The sequence below is a fragment of the Equus asinus genome, chromosome 20, assembly GCF_041296235.1.
Source record: "Equus asinus isolate D_3611 breed Donkey chromosome 20, EquAss-T2T_v2, whole genome shotgun sequence".
In the NCBI taxonomy this organism is placed as follows: domain Eukaryota; kingdom Metazoa; phylum Chordata; class Mammalia; order Perissodactyla; family Equidae; genus Equus; species Equus asinus.
In genome coordinates this window covers 83,347,913-83,367,299 of record NC_091809.1, presented here as the reverse complement: position 1 = coordinate 83,367,299, position 19,387 = coordinate 83,347,913, and the positions used below count along the sequence as shown (strand labels likewise).

Here is a 19,387-nt window from a genome sequence, read left to right as displayed (position 1 = left end):
AGGAGAAGTGATGTGGACCTTAAGGAGAGTGGTAGGTTTTAAGGTGTCAGTAATATCTGCTGTATTAGAAGAAAAATATCCTGATAGTTTTTAGAGGGGCCTGGTGGGATGGTGAGGGATAGCATCAGGGGAACTAGCCTTTTCCCAGTGCTTCCTGCCGTGATGAACTTTAAATATGCCTCATTTCATTTAGTTCTCACATTAATCCTACAAGACTTGCAATATTATTCCCATTTTACAGCTAAGGAAAATGCAGTTCAAAGAGGTTAAGTAACTCACCCAAGAACTTCTTACCTCAGTAGAGTGACAGATGGAATTGGAACTCAGGTCTCTCTTGACTCCAAACCTGTGCTCTTTCTATCAAACCATTGTGAGAACCCTGTGACCAAAGGCCCTGCCCTTGGATCTTTGTCTTGAAATGATCTACCTTTGCAACAGAAAACTGCTTTCCTTTGTTTAATAATTTATGCCCTGCCTTGTTCTAAAAAGATACAAGGTAGCTACAGAGGTGGGTAAGAAGCTGTCCAGTTATCCTGCTGTTTGAGGGAACTCAAATCCTTCTGCATTATGCTAGGCCTTTCGAAATACAGCTGTGAAAACAGTGTTCCTCTCCATCAGCAAACAAATACTAGTGTATGTCCAGAATAGGTAAATATGTAGAGATAAAAAGTAGATCAGTTGTCGCTTAGGGCTGGAGGGGAAGGGGAAGTTTAGGAGGGATAGCTAAAGGATATGAGGTTTCTTTATGAGGTGATGGAAGTGTTCTAAAATTGTAGTGATGGTTAAATAACTCTGTGAATATACTAAAAACTATTAAGTTGTACACTTAAAAAAAAGAAAGAATACTAGTATACACAAGGCAGGTAACCCAGATCATAAAAATATAAATGCACATCATATAAATATCATATAAATATATAAGGGAAGGATTGTTACAAAGTCTTACCTATTTCTGGGTGCATGACAGCTAAAACTAGGCCTAAGGAAGCTGCTGGTTTCATTCAAGTATGTGTTGGGATGCGGGGGGAGTCACACATGCAGGCGAGGGGCTGGGAGGAAGGTTCTCTCCAGCCTTCAGCTTCCTGGTGGGACTCAGCTCTTCCAGACCTGAGGGTTTGATTAAGAAACTAATGTGGTGTGGGTATGTGAGAGACAGAACGATGAGTGAGTAATTGAGAGCGTGAGCTGTCTGATGTTTTATATCATGTATTACCATTTGAAAACCCCTTAAGCAATGTTTTATAAGTATTAAATCTTTCGGCTTTCCAGCTGCACATTTATATTGGCTGTCCCTCCTTTTCTTTGTTTGTAAGTTAGATGCATTGCCTAACTAGATATCCCAGAAACCATCTGGTCTCTTGGCAGTGAAAATTTTAAGCCAGTTCCTTTCAGACGATGCTGCTTTCTCTTGTTTATGACTTCATTATGTGTTTGGAAGAGAGAGCTTCCCTAAATGTGCTGAGTCTGTTCTATGGCAGAGTAGAGTAGAACGTGAGATCAGTATGCTGTGGTAGAAAGAGCACCGTCCTTAGAATCATGATATAGGTTTAAATTTTGGCTTCAGCTCTGTGACCTTGGAAAGATCACTTCCCTCAGTTCTTTGTCTGTAAATTGAGGAGGATGATACTTATCTCATAGGGTTTCTGTATGGATTACATGAGATATTTAAAACACACTTGGCACAGTGCCTGATAGGTAATAGATTCCTAATAGATGTTGAAGTTTTCTTTCCTCTCCTTAAGGAGAAAAGAGGCATTTCTGTACATATTTTTATTCATTTATAATAAATTTATTGAATATATACACTCTATGCCAGGCACTGTGTGAGGATTTCAGGTTACAGAAATGGATGTGCATACAGGTGGGAGGAGTAGTTACTTCCTCTATTTTTTAGCACAGGTATTATTTAAGCTCTTTCAGTTCTAAGAACATTATTCACTGCTCTTGACTATTCTCAGCCAGCATTATGAAGCCTCTTAACCTGACTATACTACAATAAATACTCCAATAATATCTGTATGTTTATGGTTTATACAATATTATCGCATTTATGATTTTTGTAACTCTTCATGTGACAATAACACATAAGGAGGGGATAGAGTTACATAGGAACAAAGTTTTTGTATGCTATTGAAAGTAAGTTGGTATTAATTTGAAATAGACTGTTGTAAATTAAGATGTTGATTGTAATTCCCAGGGCAACCACTAAGAAAATACCTAAAACATATATAGTGAAAGAAATAAGAAAGGAATCAAAATGATACACTAGGAAATATCTAACACAAAAGAAAGCATTAATGGAGGAATTGAGGAACAACAAAGGTATTAGGACATACAGAAAACAAATAGCAAAATGGCAGAAGTAAGTCCTTCTTTATTACTAATTACAATAAATATAAATCAATTAAACTCTCTAATTAAAAGGCAGAGATTGGCAGAATGGATTTTTTAAAATATGATCCAAATATATGCTGAGACTCACTTTAGATCCAAAGACAGAAATAGTTTGAAAGTGAAAGGATAGAAAAGAATATTCCATGCAAACAGTGAGCAAAAGAGAACTGGAGTAGCTAGACTAATATCAGACAATATAGACTTTAGGACAAAAATTATAACAAGAGACGAAGATGGGCATTGTATAATGATAAAAGGGTCAACCCATTAAGAAGATATAACAATTGTAAACACGTATGCACCTAATAATGGATCTGTAAAAGATATGAAGCAAAAACTGACAGAATTGAAGGGAGTAATAGACATTTTAACAGTAATAGTTGGAGACTTTACCACCCACTTTCAGTAATGGATAGAATATATAGATGAAAGAAACAAGGATATAGAAGACTTGAACAATACTGTATACCAACTAGAACTAACATATATAGAGCACTCTACACAATAACAGCAGAAATACACATTCTACTGTAGTGCACATGGGATAGACTATCTTAGACCATAAAGCAAGTCTCAGTAAATTTAAAAAGACTGGAATAATACAAAATATCTTTTTTGACCACAGTGGAATGAAGCCAGAAATCCGTAAGAGAAGGAAAATTCACAAATATGTGGAAATTAACACATTCTTAAAAAACCATTGGGTCAAAAAATGAAATCACAAGAGAAATTAGAAAATACCTTGAGAGGAATGAAAATGAAAACCAATGTACCAAAACTTATGGGATGCAGTAAAAGCAGTTCTTAGATGGAAATTTCTAGCTGTAAAAGCCTACATTTAAAAAGAAGAAAAATTTCAAATAAATAATCTAATTCTTTTTGTTTTAAAGACTGGCACCTGAGCTAACAACTGTTGCCGATCTTTTTTCTCCCCCTCTTCTTCTTCTCCCCAAAGCGCCTCAGTACATAGTTGTATATTCTAGTTGTGAGTGCCTCTGGTTGTGCTATGTGGGACACTGCCTCATCATGGCCTGGTGAGTGGTGCCATGTCTGTGCCCAGGATCCGAACCGAGGAAACCCTGGGCCGCTCAAGCAGAGTGCACAAACTTAACCACTTGGTCACGGGGCTGGTCCCTAAATAATCTAATTCTTTACCTTAAGGAATTAGAAAAAGAAGAGTACACTAAACTCACATCAAGCAAAAGGAAAGAATTAGTAAAGATTACAGTGAAGATAAATGAAATAGAGAGTAGAAAAATAGAATCAATGAAACCAAAAGTTGGTTCTTTGAAAAGATCAACAAAATTGACAAACCTTTAGCTAAACTCATCAAGGAAAAAAGAACACTCAAATTATTAAAATCAGGAAGGAAAGTGGGGATATTACTACTGACCTTATAGAGATAAAGACGATTATAAAAGAATAATAAAAGAATATTATGAACAATTTTATGCCAACAGATTAGATAACCTAGATGAAATGGACAAATTCCTAGAAACACACAGAGTACCGAAACTAACTCAAGAAGAAATAGAAAATCTGAATAGACTTATAACAAGTGAAGAGGTTGAACCAGTAATCAAAAAACATTCAACAAAGAAAAGCCCAAGATCAGATGACTTTACTGGTGTTTCTGCTAGACATTTAAAGGACAATTAACGTGAATCCTTCCAAAAATTAGAAGAGGAGTGAACACTTCCCAACTCATTCATTCTTTGAGGTCAGTATTACCCTTATACCAAAGCCAGATGAAGACATCACAAGAGAAGAAAACTACAGACCAATATCCCTCATGAATATAGTTCCAGCATACCATTGGAACAAAAAAAAAAAAAGAATTTTGACACATTTGAGAGGGTAAGGGGAAAAACTTGACTTTTTCTGCATCACCCCTTCCCCAAGGCAGCACAGCTCAGGGCCAAGAGAGATCTTCCTGACCCATGGTTTCCCCTGCAGGAGAAAATGAGAGCATGTGAGTGAGCACCTGGCTTCCCTTGCTGTGTGGGACCCTGCCAAAGAAGCCCATTTCTCTTCTGCTTCATCAAGAATACTGAATCATGAGCTGCATGACTGAGGGGAAGGAAGAGACTAGGAGAGTGGCAATAGGACTCTAATCCTAAATGGATTAGGATCCTACTGACTACATCACAGACTCCATCCAGAAGCCTGCCCATAGATCACTGGGGATGCCTTGCCCACAGATCCTCTCAGCTGGCCCACAGTCACTCTTAGCACTTTGCATGCCTCACTCTCACACACCTCCACCCTGTGGCTGGCTCCCTGTGCATACTCCCTGTGGCAATGAGAGTGAGTTTTGGCAGATAGCTAGTGAGTATGCATAGAAAGCCAGCTAGAATCTGTGGGCAAGGGAGAATTCACAAACTAGAGCTATAGTGCCACCCTTAGGAAGGCAAAAGGGAGGCTGTTTTGAAGGCAAAAATTCAGCCTAGTGTGTTGCAGGATCAAGAGAAGACATACAAGCTTTAGAATTCTGCCACAAGAGGGAGCAAGTAGCAAGTAGTAGGTGTAGTCATTGAAGGTCTGAGAAAGCCTTAGAATCCCTACCAGGGCTGATGGAAGGTATTTCTCTCCTGAAGGCAGTTAGTAAAGACTGGAGGAGGTGACTGCCAGTTGAAATGTGAAGACAGCGATGCAAAACTTAAAGGAACATGAAAAATCAAAGAAACATGACACCATCAAAGAATTATGATAATTTTCCAGTAACAGATCTGAAATATGTTGAAATCTACAATTTACCCAGTAAAGACTTCAAAATAGCTATTTTAAGGAAGCTCAGTGAGCCACAAGAAAACACAGGAAAACAATTCAATGAAACCAGGAACACAACACATAAAAAAATGAAAAGTTTAACAAAGAGATAAAAATCATTAAAAAGAACCAGTTTTGGAGCTGAGTAATACAAAGAATGAAAAGAAAAATGCAATAGAGAGCATCAACAGCAGAGTGGATCAAGGAGAAGAAAGACAAATGAAAAAGAGTGAAGAGGGCCAGCCCCAGTGGCCTAGTGGTTAAGTTCGGCGTGCTCTGCTTTGGTGGCCCACGTTCAGTTCCCGGGTGCAGACCTACACCACTCGTCTGTTAGCAGCTATGCTGTGGTAGTGGCCCACATACTAAAAAAGAGGAAGATTCTTGGTGGATGTTAGCTCAGGGTAAATCTTCCTCAGCAGAAAAAGAAAAGAAAAAGAGTGAAGAAAGCCTACATGATCTATGGGATACCATCAAAAGAAACAATTTGCAAATTATTGGAGTTCCAGAAGGAGAAGAGAGGGAGAGAGAGAAAGGAGCAGAAAGGTTACTTAAAGAAATAAGAGCTGAGAATTTCTCAAATCTAGAGGGAGATTTGAATATCTAAGTTCGTGAAGCTCATAGGTCACTAAACAAATTCAAAGAGATCATCTCTAAGACACACTACCATAAAACTGTCAAAAATAAAAGATAAGTGAGTATCTTAAAAGCAGCAAAAGAAAAGAGGCTTGTAACTTACAAGGGAACCCCCATAAGACTCTCAGCAGAATTCTCAGCAGAAACATTACAGGCCAGTAGAGTGGGATGATATATTCAAAGTGCTGAAAGAAAAAAACTGCAAACCAAGAATACTCAATCCAGTAAAGTTGCCCTTGAGAAATGAAGGAGAGAAAGACTTTCTTTCCCAGATAAACAAAAGCTGAGGGAGTTCATCACCACTAGACCTGCCTTATGAGAAATGCTGAAAGAAGTTCTTCAAGCTGAAACAAAATGATGCTAATTAGTAACATGAAAATATGCAATGCACTGGTAAAGGTAGGTATATAGTCATATTAAGAATACAGATCTTGGGGCCGGCTCCGTGGCCGAGTGGTTAAGTTCACGCACTCCGCTGCAGCAGCCTAGGGTTTGGATCCTGGGTGCAGACACGGTACCGCTCGTCAGGCCATGTTGAGGCGGTGTCCCACATCCCACAACTAGAAGGACCTGCAACTAAGATATACAACTATGTACCAGGGGGTTGGGGGAGATAAAGCAGAAAAAAAAAAAAAGATTGGCAACAGTTGTTAGCCCAGGTGCCAATTAAAAAAAAGAATACAGAGCTTTGTCGACTTATGATGGGGTTACATCCTGATAACCCCATTGCAAGTTGAATATATCATAAATTGAAAATGCATTTAGTAAACTTAACCTACTAAACATCACAGCTTAGCCTAGTCTACTTTAATTGTGTTTGGAACACTTACGTTATCCTACAGTTGGGTGAAATAATCTAACACAAAGCTTATTTTATAATAAAGTGTTGAATATCTCTTGTAATTTATTGAATACTGTACTGAAAGTGAAAAACAGAATGGTTGTATGTGTACAGAATGGGTGTAAGTGTATCAGTTGTTTACCCTCATGATTGCGTGGCTGACTGGGAGCTGCAGCTCGCAGCCATTGTCCAGCATCAGGGGAGAGTATTGTACTACATATCACTAGCCCGGGAAAAGATCAACATTCAAAATCTGAAATTTGGTTTCTACTGAATGCATATTGCTTTCACACCATCATAAAGTTGAAAAATTATAAATCCAACCATTGTAAGTTAGGGACTGGCTGTACTCTAATACTGTAAGATGGTAGTGTGTTAACCACTTAACCACTATAAAGGTTAAAGGACGAGAGTATTACAAATAACTGTAGCTAAAATAATTAGTGAGTACACAATATAAAAAGGTAAAAGCGTAAAGTTTTTTATGTGATCAAAGTTCTTATCAGTATAAAATAGACTGTTAGAGCTATAAGATGTTTTATGTAAGCCTCATGGTAACCACAAAGCAAAAAAAACCTATGGTCAGTTCCCAAAAAATAAAGAGAAGGGACTCAAAGCATACCACTATGGAAAATCATCAGTTCACAAAGGAAGGCCGTAAGACAGGCATAAAGGATGAAAGAAACTACAAAACAGCTAGAAAACAATGGCTAAGTTGGCATCTGTAAGTCCTTACCTATGAATAATTACTCTAAATGTAAATAGATCAAGTTCTCCAATCAAAGGGCATGGAGTGGCTGGATAGATAAAAAAAATAAGACCCAATTATATGCTGCCTACAAGAGACTCACTTCAGCTTTAAGGACATACATAGGCTCAAAGTGAAGGGATGAAAAAAGATATTCCATGTAAGTGAAAACCAAAAGAGAGTAGGAGTAGCTAATTCTTATTTCAGACAAAATAGACTTTAAGCCAAAAATGGTAACAAGAGACAAAGAAGGTCGTTATATAATAAAGGAGTCAATTCATCAAGAGGATATCACAGTCATAAATATATATGTACCCAACATTGGAGCACCTAAATATATTAAACAAGTACTAATAGATCTGAGAGGAGAAATAGACAACAATACAATAACAGTTGAGGACTTCAGTACCTTATCTTCAACAACGGATAGATCATCCATACAGAAAACCAATAAAGAAATGTTAGTGTTGAACTATACTTTAGACCAAATGGACCTAATACACATATACAGAAGTTTCCGTCCAACTGCAGCAAAATACACATTCTTCTCAAGGGCACATGGAGCATTCTCCAGGATAGATCATGTAGGTCACAAAACAAGTCTTAGCAAATTTAAGAAGATTGAAAGCATACCAAAGTATCTTTTCTGACCACAATCATATGAAACTAGAGATCAATAACATGAGGAAAAGTGGGAAATTCACAGATATGGGGAAATTAAACAGCATGCTCCTGAACAACCACTGGATCAAAGAACAAATCAAAAGGGAAATCAATAGTATCTTGAAACAAATGAAAATGGAGACACAACATACCAAAACTTATGGGATGCAGCAAAAGCAATTCTAAGAGGGAAGTATATAGTGATAAACACCTACATTAAGAAAAAAGAAAGATCTCAAATAAACAAGTGAACTTTACACCTCAAGGAACTAGAAAACTAAGTCCAAGGTTGCAGAAGAGGGAAATAACAAAGATCAAAATAGAAATAAATGGATACCAGAAAGACCATAGAAAAGGTCAATGAAACCAAGAGCTGGTTTTTTGAAGACATAAACAAAGTTGACAAACCTTTAGCTAGGCTAACTAAGAAAAAGAGAGAAAAGACTCAAATAAATAAAATCAGAAGTGCAAGAGGAGACATCACAACTGATACCACAGAAATACAAAGAATCATAAGAGATTACTTTGAATGTTATGTGCCATCAAATTGGATAACCTAGAAGAAATGGATAAATTCCTAGAAATATACAACTACGAAGACTGAATCATGAAGAAATAGAAAATCTGAACAGACCAGTAATGAGTAAGGAGATTGAATCAGTAATAAAATACCTCCCAATAAAGAAAAGTCCAGGACCAGATGGTTTCCCTGGTGAATTCTACCAAACATTTATAGAAGAATTAATGCTAATCCTTCTCAAACTCTTCCAAAAATTTGTAGAGGAGAGAACACTCCCAAACTCAATTTATGAGGCTAACATTACTCTGATACCAAAGCCAGATAAGGACACTACAAGAAAAGAAAACTGATGAATACAGATACAAAAATTCTCAACAAAATACTAGCAAACTGAATTTAACGGCACATTAGAAGGATCATACACATGATCAAGTGGGATGTATCGCTGGGTTGCAAGGATGGTTCAACACGCAAATCAATAAATGTGATACACCACATTAATAGAATGAAAGATAAAAATCATATGGTCATCTCAATGGATGCAGAAAAAAATTCAACAAAATACATCCTTTCATAATAAAACTCTCAGCAAATTGGGTATAGAAGGAACATACTTCACCGTAATAAAGTCCATATATGACAAACCCAGAGCGAATGCCACACTCAAGATTTTCCTCTAGGATCAAGAACAAGACGAGAGTGCCCACTCTTACCACTTCTATTCAACATGGTACTGGAAGTCCTGGCCAGAGCAGTCAGACTAAGATAAAAAAAACCAACAGGCATCTAAATTGGAAAAGAAGTAAAATTGTCATTGTTTGCAAATAATATCTTATATATAGAAGACCCTAAAGACTCTATCAAAAAACTCTTAGAGCCAATCAATGAATTTAGATGTCGCAGGATACAAAATCAACATACAGAAATCAGGTGTGTTTCTACACACTAACAATGAAATATTTGAAAAATAAAGAAAGAAAACAACCCCATTCACAACAGCATCAAAAACAATAAAAGACTTAGGAGTAAATTTAACCAAGGAGGTGAAAGTTCTGTACACTGAAAACTATGACTTTGATTTTTAAAAAAAATTGAAGAAGATACAAACAAATGGAAAGATATGCCGTGTTCATGGATCAGAGGAATTAATATTAAAAAATCCATACTACTCAAAGCCATCTAGATTCAATGCAATCCCTATCAAAATTCCAATGGCATTTTTCACAGAAATAGCAAAAACAATCCTAAAATTTTTATGGAACCACAAAAGACCTCAAATAGCCAAAACAACCCTGAGAAAGAACAAAGCTGAAGGCAACACACTTCCTGATTTCAAACTATACTAAAAAGCTATAATAATCAAAACAGTATGGTACTGCCATAAAAATAGACACATAGACTAATGAAACAATTGAGAGCCCAAAAATAAACTCATGCATACATGGTCAGCTTAATATGCAAGGGTGTGGAGAAAAGGGAACCCTTGTGCTCTATTGGTGGGAATGTAAGCTGGTATAGCCACTATGAAAAACAGTATGGAGGTTCCTCAAAAAACTGAAAATAGAACTACCATATGATCCAGCAATCCCACTTCTGGGTATATATTGGAAGGAAATGAAATTGGGATCTTGAAAAGATTGTTGCATTTCCATGTTGATTGCAGAATTATTCACAATAGCCAAGGTGTGGAAACAATCTTAAGTGTACATCCATGGATGAATGGATAAAGAAAATATGTTATATGTGTATAGTGGAATAGCATTCAGCCATGAGAAAGAAGAAAATCCTGCCATGTGCAACAACATGGGTGGACCTTGAGGGCACTATGCTAAGCGAAATAAATCAGAGAGGGGGCCGGCCTGTGGCGCAGTGGTTAAGTTCACACACTCCGCTTCAGCAGCCCAGGGTTTCGCCGGTTTGGATCCTGGGCGCGGACATGGCACTGCTCATCAGGCCATGCTGAGGCCGCATCCCACATAGCACAACCAGAGGCACTCACAACTAGAATACGCAACTATATATGGGGGGCTTTGGGGAGAAGAAGAAGGGGGGAAAAAAAGAAGATTGGCAACAGTTATTAGCTCATGTGCCAATCTTTAAAAAAGAAAAGTCTGAGAAGGACAGGTACTGTGTGATATCACTTATATGGAGAATCTTAAAAAGCCAAACTCATAAAAACAGAGAGTAGAATGGTGGTTTCCAGGGAGTGGGGGAAATGGGGAGATGTTGGTCAAGGGGTACAGACTTCCAGTTATAAGATGAATAAGTTCTGGGCATCTAATATACAGCATGGTGATTATAGTTAACAGTACTGTATTAAATACTTGAAAGTTGCTAAGACAGTGAATGTTAAATGATCTCGCTGCAAAAAAGAAATGGTAATTATGTGAGGTGATGGAGGTGTTAACTATCCTTACTGTGGTAATCATTTCGCAATATATAGGTATATCAAATCAACACATTGTACACCTTAAACTTACATAATATCATATGTCAATTATATCTCAGTAAAGCTGGAAAAAAAGATTGCAAAGGAAGAAGTAAAACTATCTCTATTCACAGATGACATATTATTCATAAGAAGTCTTTAAAAATTCATTAAAAACCTTATTAGACCTAATAAACGAATTTAGCAAAGTTACAGCATACAAGATCACCACACAAAAATCAGTTGCGTTTCTATACACTAGCAATGAACAAATCTGAAAATGTAATTAGGAAAGCAATTCCATTTATAATAGCATCAAAAAGAATAGAATAGTTATGAATAAACTTAACTAAGCAGATGTAAGACTTGTACACTCAAAACTACAAAACATTGTTGAAAGAAATTAAAGAAGACCTAAATAAAGGGAAAGACATGTGCTCATGGATTAGAGGACTAATATTGTTAAGATGGCAATACTCCCCAACTTGTTTTACAGATTTATTGCAATACCTATTAAAATTCCAACCTCCTTTTTTGTAGAAATGAACAAACTCATAGTAAAATTCACATATGGAATTGCAAAGGATCCCAAATAGCCAAGACATTTTTGAAAAAGAACAAAGGTGGAAAACTCACCTGATTTCAAAACTTACACAATCTTTTGATTGCTCTAGCTTTGCAGTATCTGAAACAAGGGTAGATATATTCATCAGTGGAATAGAATTGAAACTCCAGAAATAAACCCATACATCTATGGTCAGTTGCTTTTCAAAAAGGATGCCAAGACCATTCAGTGAGGGAAAGAATAGTCTCTTCACATACGGTGCTGGGATACCTGGATATCCACTTGCCAAAGAATAAAGTTGGACCCCAACCTCACACCATATACAAAAATTAAGTCAAAATGGATCAGATACCTGAATATAAGGGCTAAAACTGGGCCGGCCCAGTGCGTAGTGGTTGTTTGCATGCTCCACTTCAGCCACCCAGGGTTAGCAGGTTCAGATCCCAGGCGCCGACCTAACCTATACACCATTCATCAACCTACCCTGTGGCAGCATCCCACATACAAAATAAAGAAAGATTGGCAGAGATGTTAGCTCAGGGACAATCTTCCTCAAGCGAAAAAGAGGAAGATTGGCAACGGATGTTAGCTTGGGGCAATCTACCACCCTTCCCCCAGAAAAAGCTAAAGCTATAAAACTTTTAGAAGAAAACACTTGGAGAGTTTAGCTGTCTAGTTACTGCTCTCTTATAGCACTTTTGTACTATGGTGTGGTAGACTTCAGTGACTGCATGCTCCTGTGGGTTAAGATTATCTTTTCATCAATCTGTCTCTAGTACTTTGTACAGAGTTGGTACTCAGTAAAGTCTGCTGACCACATGAATGGGAAAGACAGTGACAGTTTCAGCCATACTCAGGTTTACCAAAAAGATTTTAGATTGTCAGAAACTACTTTGGGTGTTCTTGTTGTATGCTTGAGTGGTGCAAGTGTGAGTTTCCTCCCTGGGCCTTTTCTTTCGCCAAAGTGGAATTTAGGGGGCATGTGAAGAGGTTCTCCCCAGCAAAAGATAGGCGTCATTTGTACATCTGATAACTTAGGCATGTAACCAGTGTCTTTAAATTTGACTTGGTTACTACTGACAAAATGGACTCATAGTCTGTTTTTTAAAATTATATTAATTATGGAAGGTTTGGACCCTAAAGTATAGGTCCAGCTTCAGTTTGAATACCTGTAATGACATGGAGCTCAGTACCTTCCAAGGTAGCTATCAGTAAACAGCTCTGACTATTGAAAGTTACAAAGTTCTTTCTTATGTTGATCAGAAAACCTTTTCCTCTAAGTGTCTACTTGTTTCTCCAATGGAATCATGCCAAACAAGTCATATATTTGAAATGATAATGCTGTCTTTTTCAGCTCTATATTCATTCGTCCTGACCCAAAGTATATGTTATTCACCTCAGCATTTTAATCTGCCATCCAGTTTACTTCTAGGTGGCTTACACCAATGACAGTTTGTGTGAGTTCTTGGAATGCAAATGAATTTTGATACTATTCTAGGTAAAATACAAATGAAGCTGACATCTAAGCACCTGCCTTTACAGGATGATGTTGATGTTTCTTGCCTGTTCTAAGATACATCTCCCAGTAGATAATACAACTCTCACATTATTTGTTGAGGTTCAGTGTTGAATGTTCTTGGTTAAGTGCAGACATGTGATGCAAGTTGGCCACCACTTTCTCCTATTAATACCATAATATAGATTATCAAATTGGAGCCATCTAGGAGGGTGATGTGACCAGCAGACATAGGATGAGAGAGTTTCAAATGGGAGGAATAATACAGAAATTCTGGAATGGAAGCCATTGTGGGTAGGTAGGGCAGGTTTTGCTAGAGATGTAGGGAGAAGAGAGGCAGCACCCTGGGAATGTACCTTATTACCTCCTTTATAAGTTTTTTCTGAGCTAATCCTGGCATGGTAAAACATTAAATGTAAATCTTTTGCTACAAAGGAGTAGATACGATGTGTTCCATTTCAAAGCTAAATAGAATCATTCAAGGAAGTAATTTCTGTTTGGGATCATCTGCATGGCCATGTGTCCACCTTGACTTCTGGCAAATTCTTATTTATCCTTAAAAATACATATGCCTCAGGAAGGCTTTCCCAACCCCATTCTCACTCCATCCCAGGTAATTAATAACTCTCTCTTATGCCATTCTGTCTCTTAGGCATACTTTTTTTGTTGTAACATTTCACTGTATCATACTGTAATATTTATTTGTCTGCCCAACTGGACTCTGATTCCTTGAAGACCTAGATTGTATCTCATTCTCCTTTGTATTTATTCCCAGCGTCTAGATAGTGCTCATTGGTGACTGACTTATAGTAAGTGTGTAATAAAAGCTTGTTGAATAGAATTATAGCACAGGTGAAATATCAGTGGCAAACATTCGTAAAAGCATTTTTCTCATGAGGTGTCTATTAGGCAAAAGTTGGAGAGTAGGAAACAAAGGTGAGTAATAGGATAATCAAGAACCCCTGTTTACAGTCTCTGGAGCAAATGACAGTCACCTGCACATAATTCTTACGCAGTAAGATTAATGTTAGAATACTGCTTCTGTGGGTTTTGGTTTGGGTTGCAAAGTCATAACGTAATGCATGCATAAGATTAAATAATCATGTGTTCTTGAAGTCTCTTAAATCACCAGGATTTAGGCCTTTGGAAGCTCAAATTTAATGGATCAAGGGAGAAGAGACTACATTTAATTTTGACTCCCTACATAAAAATCTAGTGTACTGCTATGCATTTTTGTAAGTACTTAAGTATGTGTTTCATGGCTGATTTAGATTGCTTGAGGAGAGGTCTGGGCCTCATAAAAGGAAAAGTTTGTTGTTTGTAAGGTAATTTAACCCTTTCTTCACCCTATTAAGGCTGGCGAAGTACCCCTACATCTCTCTAAGCTTGAGCAAGACAGCCATTGGTCTTGCGTCATTTATGCAGGGTCTACTTGGAAACAAAGGCTTAAACCAATGTCCTTTCTGGAGAACTCTTTCTCTTTTGACAGCATTTGTTCTTAGAATGTGTTTTGTTAATAAATTAACTCATTTTCTATTGTATCTTCCCAAGGGAATTGTCTTTCTTGGTGAGTGGCTTTGAAAGCACAGAAGAGTTGTTATTCTTTTGCCTTAGCTAGCATATGGACTACTTTTGACTATTTGTCTTTTATTTATTCTTTTTTAGGAACCTAAATTCCAAGGTGGAAAGGAGTCAAAGCTGCAGTGACACTGCTCAGGACAGAGCGAAGAGCAGACTCAGAGCAGCCCCAACCAGCAAAGCCAAAGTATACCTCACATAGGCTTCTGGGCTTTCTAGTCCCATCCCGTAACTATTCCAGATGAGAAGAGGCAGAGTGGGTCCTAGGCATACTAGTTATGTTGGGGAATTTTGCAAACAGATGTGAAGGAATTAGAGTTTGAATTAGTAGCCAGATGGGTGGAATGAGGGCCAATGGAACCTTTTTCAAAGTTCTAGATGATGTTTTTTTCCTATACATTTTCAGTTGTATTGTTTCAAATGTGTAGGAATTTCTGCAAATGGTGTGCATTCTAGGTTAGGGATTTTCCCTATCAGGCTCACATCACCCTTTATCCTGTTTCTTACCATTCCCCTCCCTATCCCTCTAACATCATGAAGGAATTATCAAGAAAAAATATATATATATGTATGTATGTATAATCTTTTTAATCTCTTTCAGGTCACAACTATGACCCCTGCCTCCAACCCCATCATTGGTGTTCTCTTGTCCACTCAAAACAACCGCTGCCTCTCAGCCCCTGATTTGACCATCGAAAAGCGTCTACCCTTCAGCTCCCTCCCATCCTTGGCTTCCCTGCATAAGCCAGAGCGCTCCATCAGCCCTGAGAGCAATGACAGCATCTCTGAAGAACTAAACCATTTCAAGCCCATTGTCTGCTCACCATGTACTCCTCCCAAGAGACTCCCTGACGGCCGCGTGCTAAGTCCCCTCATCATCAAATCAACTCCCCGCAACCTAAACAGAAGCCTGCAGAAGCAGACTTCTTATGAGGCCAGTCCACGGATCCTCAAAAAGTGGGAACAGATCTTTCAGGAGCGGCAAATCAAAAAGACCCTTTCAAAAGCCACCCTCACCTCCCTGGCTCCAGAAACGGGGGAAGACTTCCCAGTCTCTGAGGTTATCCATTCTAACAAAGAGAAGCCACTTCCGGCTTTAAATACAAGACTGTCCAGTGGGCAAGTACTCTCTGAGTATACTGGGCCCAACCCCACTGACCTTGATTATTTCCCCTCTGTTAGCCAAACAAAAACAGAACAGGGCAGTGATAGTAAAAGGAGCACTGAGATCTCATTGGAAACCTGCTCTTCTTCAGAACTCAAAGTGGGAGCCAGTGGGACATCTTTGGAGAGAGAGCAGTTTGAAGGGTCAGGGTCAACCCCAAATGCCAAGTTAGACAAAACCTGTGTAAGTACAGCCATGAAGATCTCAACAGTTAATTCAGTGCTGCCCAAAAACAGTGTTTTGGGTGGGGTCCTCAAAACAAAGAAACAGCTGAAGACAGTGAATCATTTTGATCTGCCTAACGGTGTTCTGGCAGACAACCTAGGTGAGGAGTCACTCCCTTCCTTGCGTCGGGGCCGGAAAAGACACTGTAAGACTAAGCACTTGGAACAAAATGGCTCCCTTAAGAAACTGCGACAAAGCAGTGGTGAGCTGGGTCTGGCCCCGACAGATCCGGCACTGCGAGAGATGGAGCAGAAACTGCAGCAAGAGGAAGAGGACCGACAGCTGGCTCTGCAGTTGCAACGCATGTTTGACAATGAGAGGCGGACTGTGAGTCGGCGGAAAGGAAGCGTGGATCAGTATCTCTTACGGTCCAGCAACGTGGCTGGAGCCAAGTAGCACCTAATGAACAGTGTTCCTATTTTTAAGAAGTCTTTGGGCTTGATCATTTATTCTGAAGAGCTGAGTGTTCTCACTTTGGGTTTCTTTTAATGGCAAAACACTGTCTGATATGGTTCTGAAAGGTTCCAGGGCCTTTGCAGTCCATATCTAAGGGAACCGTGTCTCTGCCTCCCTGTGACCCGCACCAGAAGCACTCCTCACCCCTCAAGTGACCCACCCCTGAGGGCTTCTGGGCCAAATCTGGCAGCACCCACTTGGAATGAGATTCAGGAGCACAATCGCCAGAGTTAGAAATGGTAGAGGAAAGAGGGGATACCTTCTCAAACCGACAGACCTCCTGACTTCTTTCAACAGGGTGTGGTTTTAAATCAGTCTTGCAGATAAAAATTAGTTCCATCTTTTTCAAAAGTCGAACAGTGTAGTTCTTTGGCAGATCTAAGAAGATTATGTTCCCCTGTCTCCTTACCCTTACCACAAGTAAATATACCTAATGAAATCAGTTGAGTTTATGCTTCTACGAAAGTTAATTTAGAGTCCCTGTTTAAAAAATATTTGATTAATGCTATATAGTTGACATGTGCAGTCATTGTTTAATTTGGTCTTCCCAGGAGACCTAACATGTAAGTGGTATTAGCTCCATTTTTAGATAGTGAGACTGCCATGCAGATGCTCAAGTTCTCTCAACTACTAAGTGGCATAGCCCAGGCTGACTGCTGGGTCTCCCAACAACAAATCCCATGGATTTTCCACACAAACAGGTTGCCATAATGGGCTGCAACCCAAGGGCATGCCAGGGGAGCCTAGGGAAAGGTGGCTGGGCATTGCATACTGATCATGCAGATAATAGATACTAACTAGAAGTATAAAGATAGACTGTGCAGTTATGCCCGCCCCCACAGTTGATAGCCTTCTGTTTTCCTGGAGGGTTCCACTCTGTGAGATAAATTACAATTGGACTTCATTATTACTGTCCACATGGCCAAGGGTTATCTGCAATGTTGATCTAAAATCAAAAAAATTTGCCCAGAAGTCAGGCAAGAACAATGCTGAAACTCCATACTTTGGAAACAAGGTATCTAGCTGGATGCAGCTGGTAAATTCAGTCCCATGGACCTTTGGGGTTTATTTTCCTTAGCAGCTGACACCATGTGTCTTTTGCATCCCTGGTGGTGCTTGGTGCTTCTGCCCATCTGGGCTCATTGAGAATAGGGATTAAGATATGATTTTAGGGAATCTCAGATGGGCTGGCATTCCCTGTGCATGTATGAGCTGTTGCTATAAGGTCATGTGACTGGCATTTTAACAAACCTTTCAGAGCTTATATATCCCAATGTATGTTGTTCCCCTTGAATGGTCCCAGCAGGATACTGCATAGTTTTTCCAATGATGTTGCCGTTGGCAAGAACATTTCTGGAACTGTCTTCAAAGTCTAGAAACATCGACTCCTAAAATGTTAGAACTGGAAGGGACCTTAATGGTCATCTATTCTAACCTCCTCTTCTTCCTAAAGCAGAAGCTAAGATCCAGAATAATGACTCACTGATCAAGGTCACTAGGGATTTACTATATCACCTTCTTTTGATTCTTAGGAGATTTGCCCTTCTTCTTCTCTGGGCAAATCTTTAATCTTTTGGGGTTATGGGAAAGAGAATTTTGAGTTTGAAACTAGCCAGAAGCTATTTGAAGCCTCTGGAAGAGAAGGTAGGTTGTCAAGAGGGTTGGAGTCCTAAGTGAGGTGCAGCTGGAAAGCAGTCAGAGCCATTTTCTAGTGCAGCTCATCGGCAGTTCCCAAAGAGAAGTTCCAGAGATGTCGTAAGCATTTGGTCATCATTGAGATATGTGGAACTTCCTCAGTGACTACTTTGGTGGGGAGTGTCACTCACCTGAAGGTGTGTATTCTGTGTTTTGTGTGTCTGTGCGTGTACACGTGCAGATGTGTGTTTAAAAGACATACATCAGTCTCATTACTTTGTATTGACACCACTTCAGTTCTAGGTCCCACCAGTAACCTAGACCCTCCGAAGGCTGCTGGAGGGTGTGCTGGTGCCCAAGATAGAAGAGCTGGCGCTGGTCTGCAGAGGACAGGGAGGGTGACCCACTAAACGCCCTTGGAGAAAACAACAGTTACTGCCGTTTCATGTAGTTCCTTTCTGGTTTTAGTAAATATTATTGGAAGGCTAGTCTCAATGGTAATAGCAAAGACACTTATTTTTCCACCTGCCATCTTTTTTTATAGCTCCAATAATTTGAAAAAATACTTTTCAGTTGGAACTGATTTTTGGTTTTGGGAAAAAGAAATATTTTTAATAGAAAAAGATATATATTTTAAATATTTCCCCAAAGTAATACTTTCGTTTTAAGAAATTGCATAACAGTAGCAACAAATTTTAGCTTCAGGTGCAGAGTAAAAAGCTACTACTTCTTAAGGGAATATTCCAAACGCTGGATCCAGCTGACTGACTTTCCCACTTTGTACCTACTGAGGTGCCTAGAATGGTATTGACAGTTGTTTTCCAAATTTCCAGCTGAGCAGTAGTTCTTCAAATATAGGCCAAGCAGTTTAAGTTAAGGAGGGACGAGATTTAATCTTTATTCTGCTTGGCTTTGGAGGAGGAAAAAACCACTAAGGTATTATCTATATTTTAAGATCCTTCCCATACTTAATAACTAAAACCTGAACACTTTTTCTTTCTGAAAAATTTCCCTCCTGTTTGCTTGATTGTGAAGTTGGTCACAAATGGAGTTGACATGAATTCTTTGGAGAAAAGGAAAGACAAGGAAAATAAAATGATGATGAGGGTTTGTGAGCTAGAATGAGAGATACACTATTTCACGAAACATATTTCTCACCAATCACTGGACTCTGATTCACCATACAAATTTCCCATGTTCTACTAACTCTGTTCCTTGTGTATATGCATTCTGTGTTTTTTCTCATTAAAG

General features: G+C 38.8%; 1 protein-coding gene across 1 annotated transcript in view; it reads left to right on the top strand.

Moving 5' to 3' along the window:
* The window catches only part of RNF169 (ring finger protein 169), a 79,801-nt gene extending 60,946 nt beyond the window's left edge, over window positions 1-18,855 (top strand). The window contains exons 5-6 of the mRNA XM_044751932.2: window positions 14,743-14,842; window positions 15,257-18,855. Coding sequence (XP_044607867.2) covers window positions 14,743-14,842; window positions 15,257-16,441 — 1,285 coding nt within the window. The 3' untranslated portion in view covers window positions 16,442-18,855. The remainder of the gene's footprint in view (window positions 1-14,742; window positions 14,843-15,256) is intronic.
* Window positions 18,856-19,387: the final 532 nt, after the last annotated feature.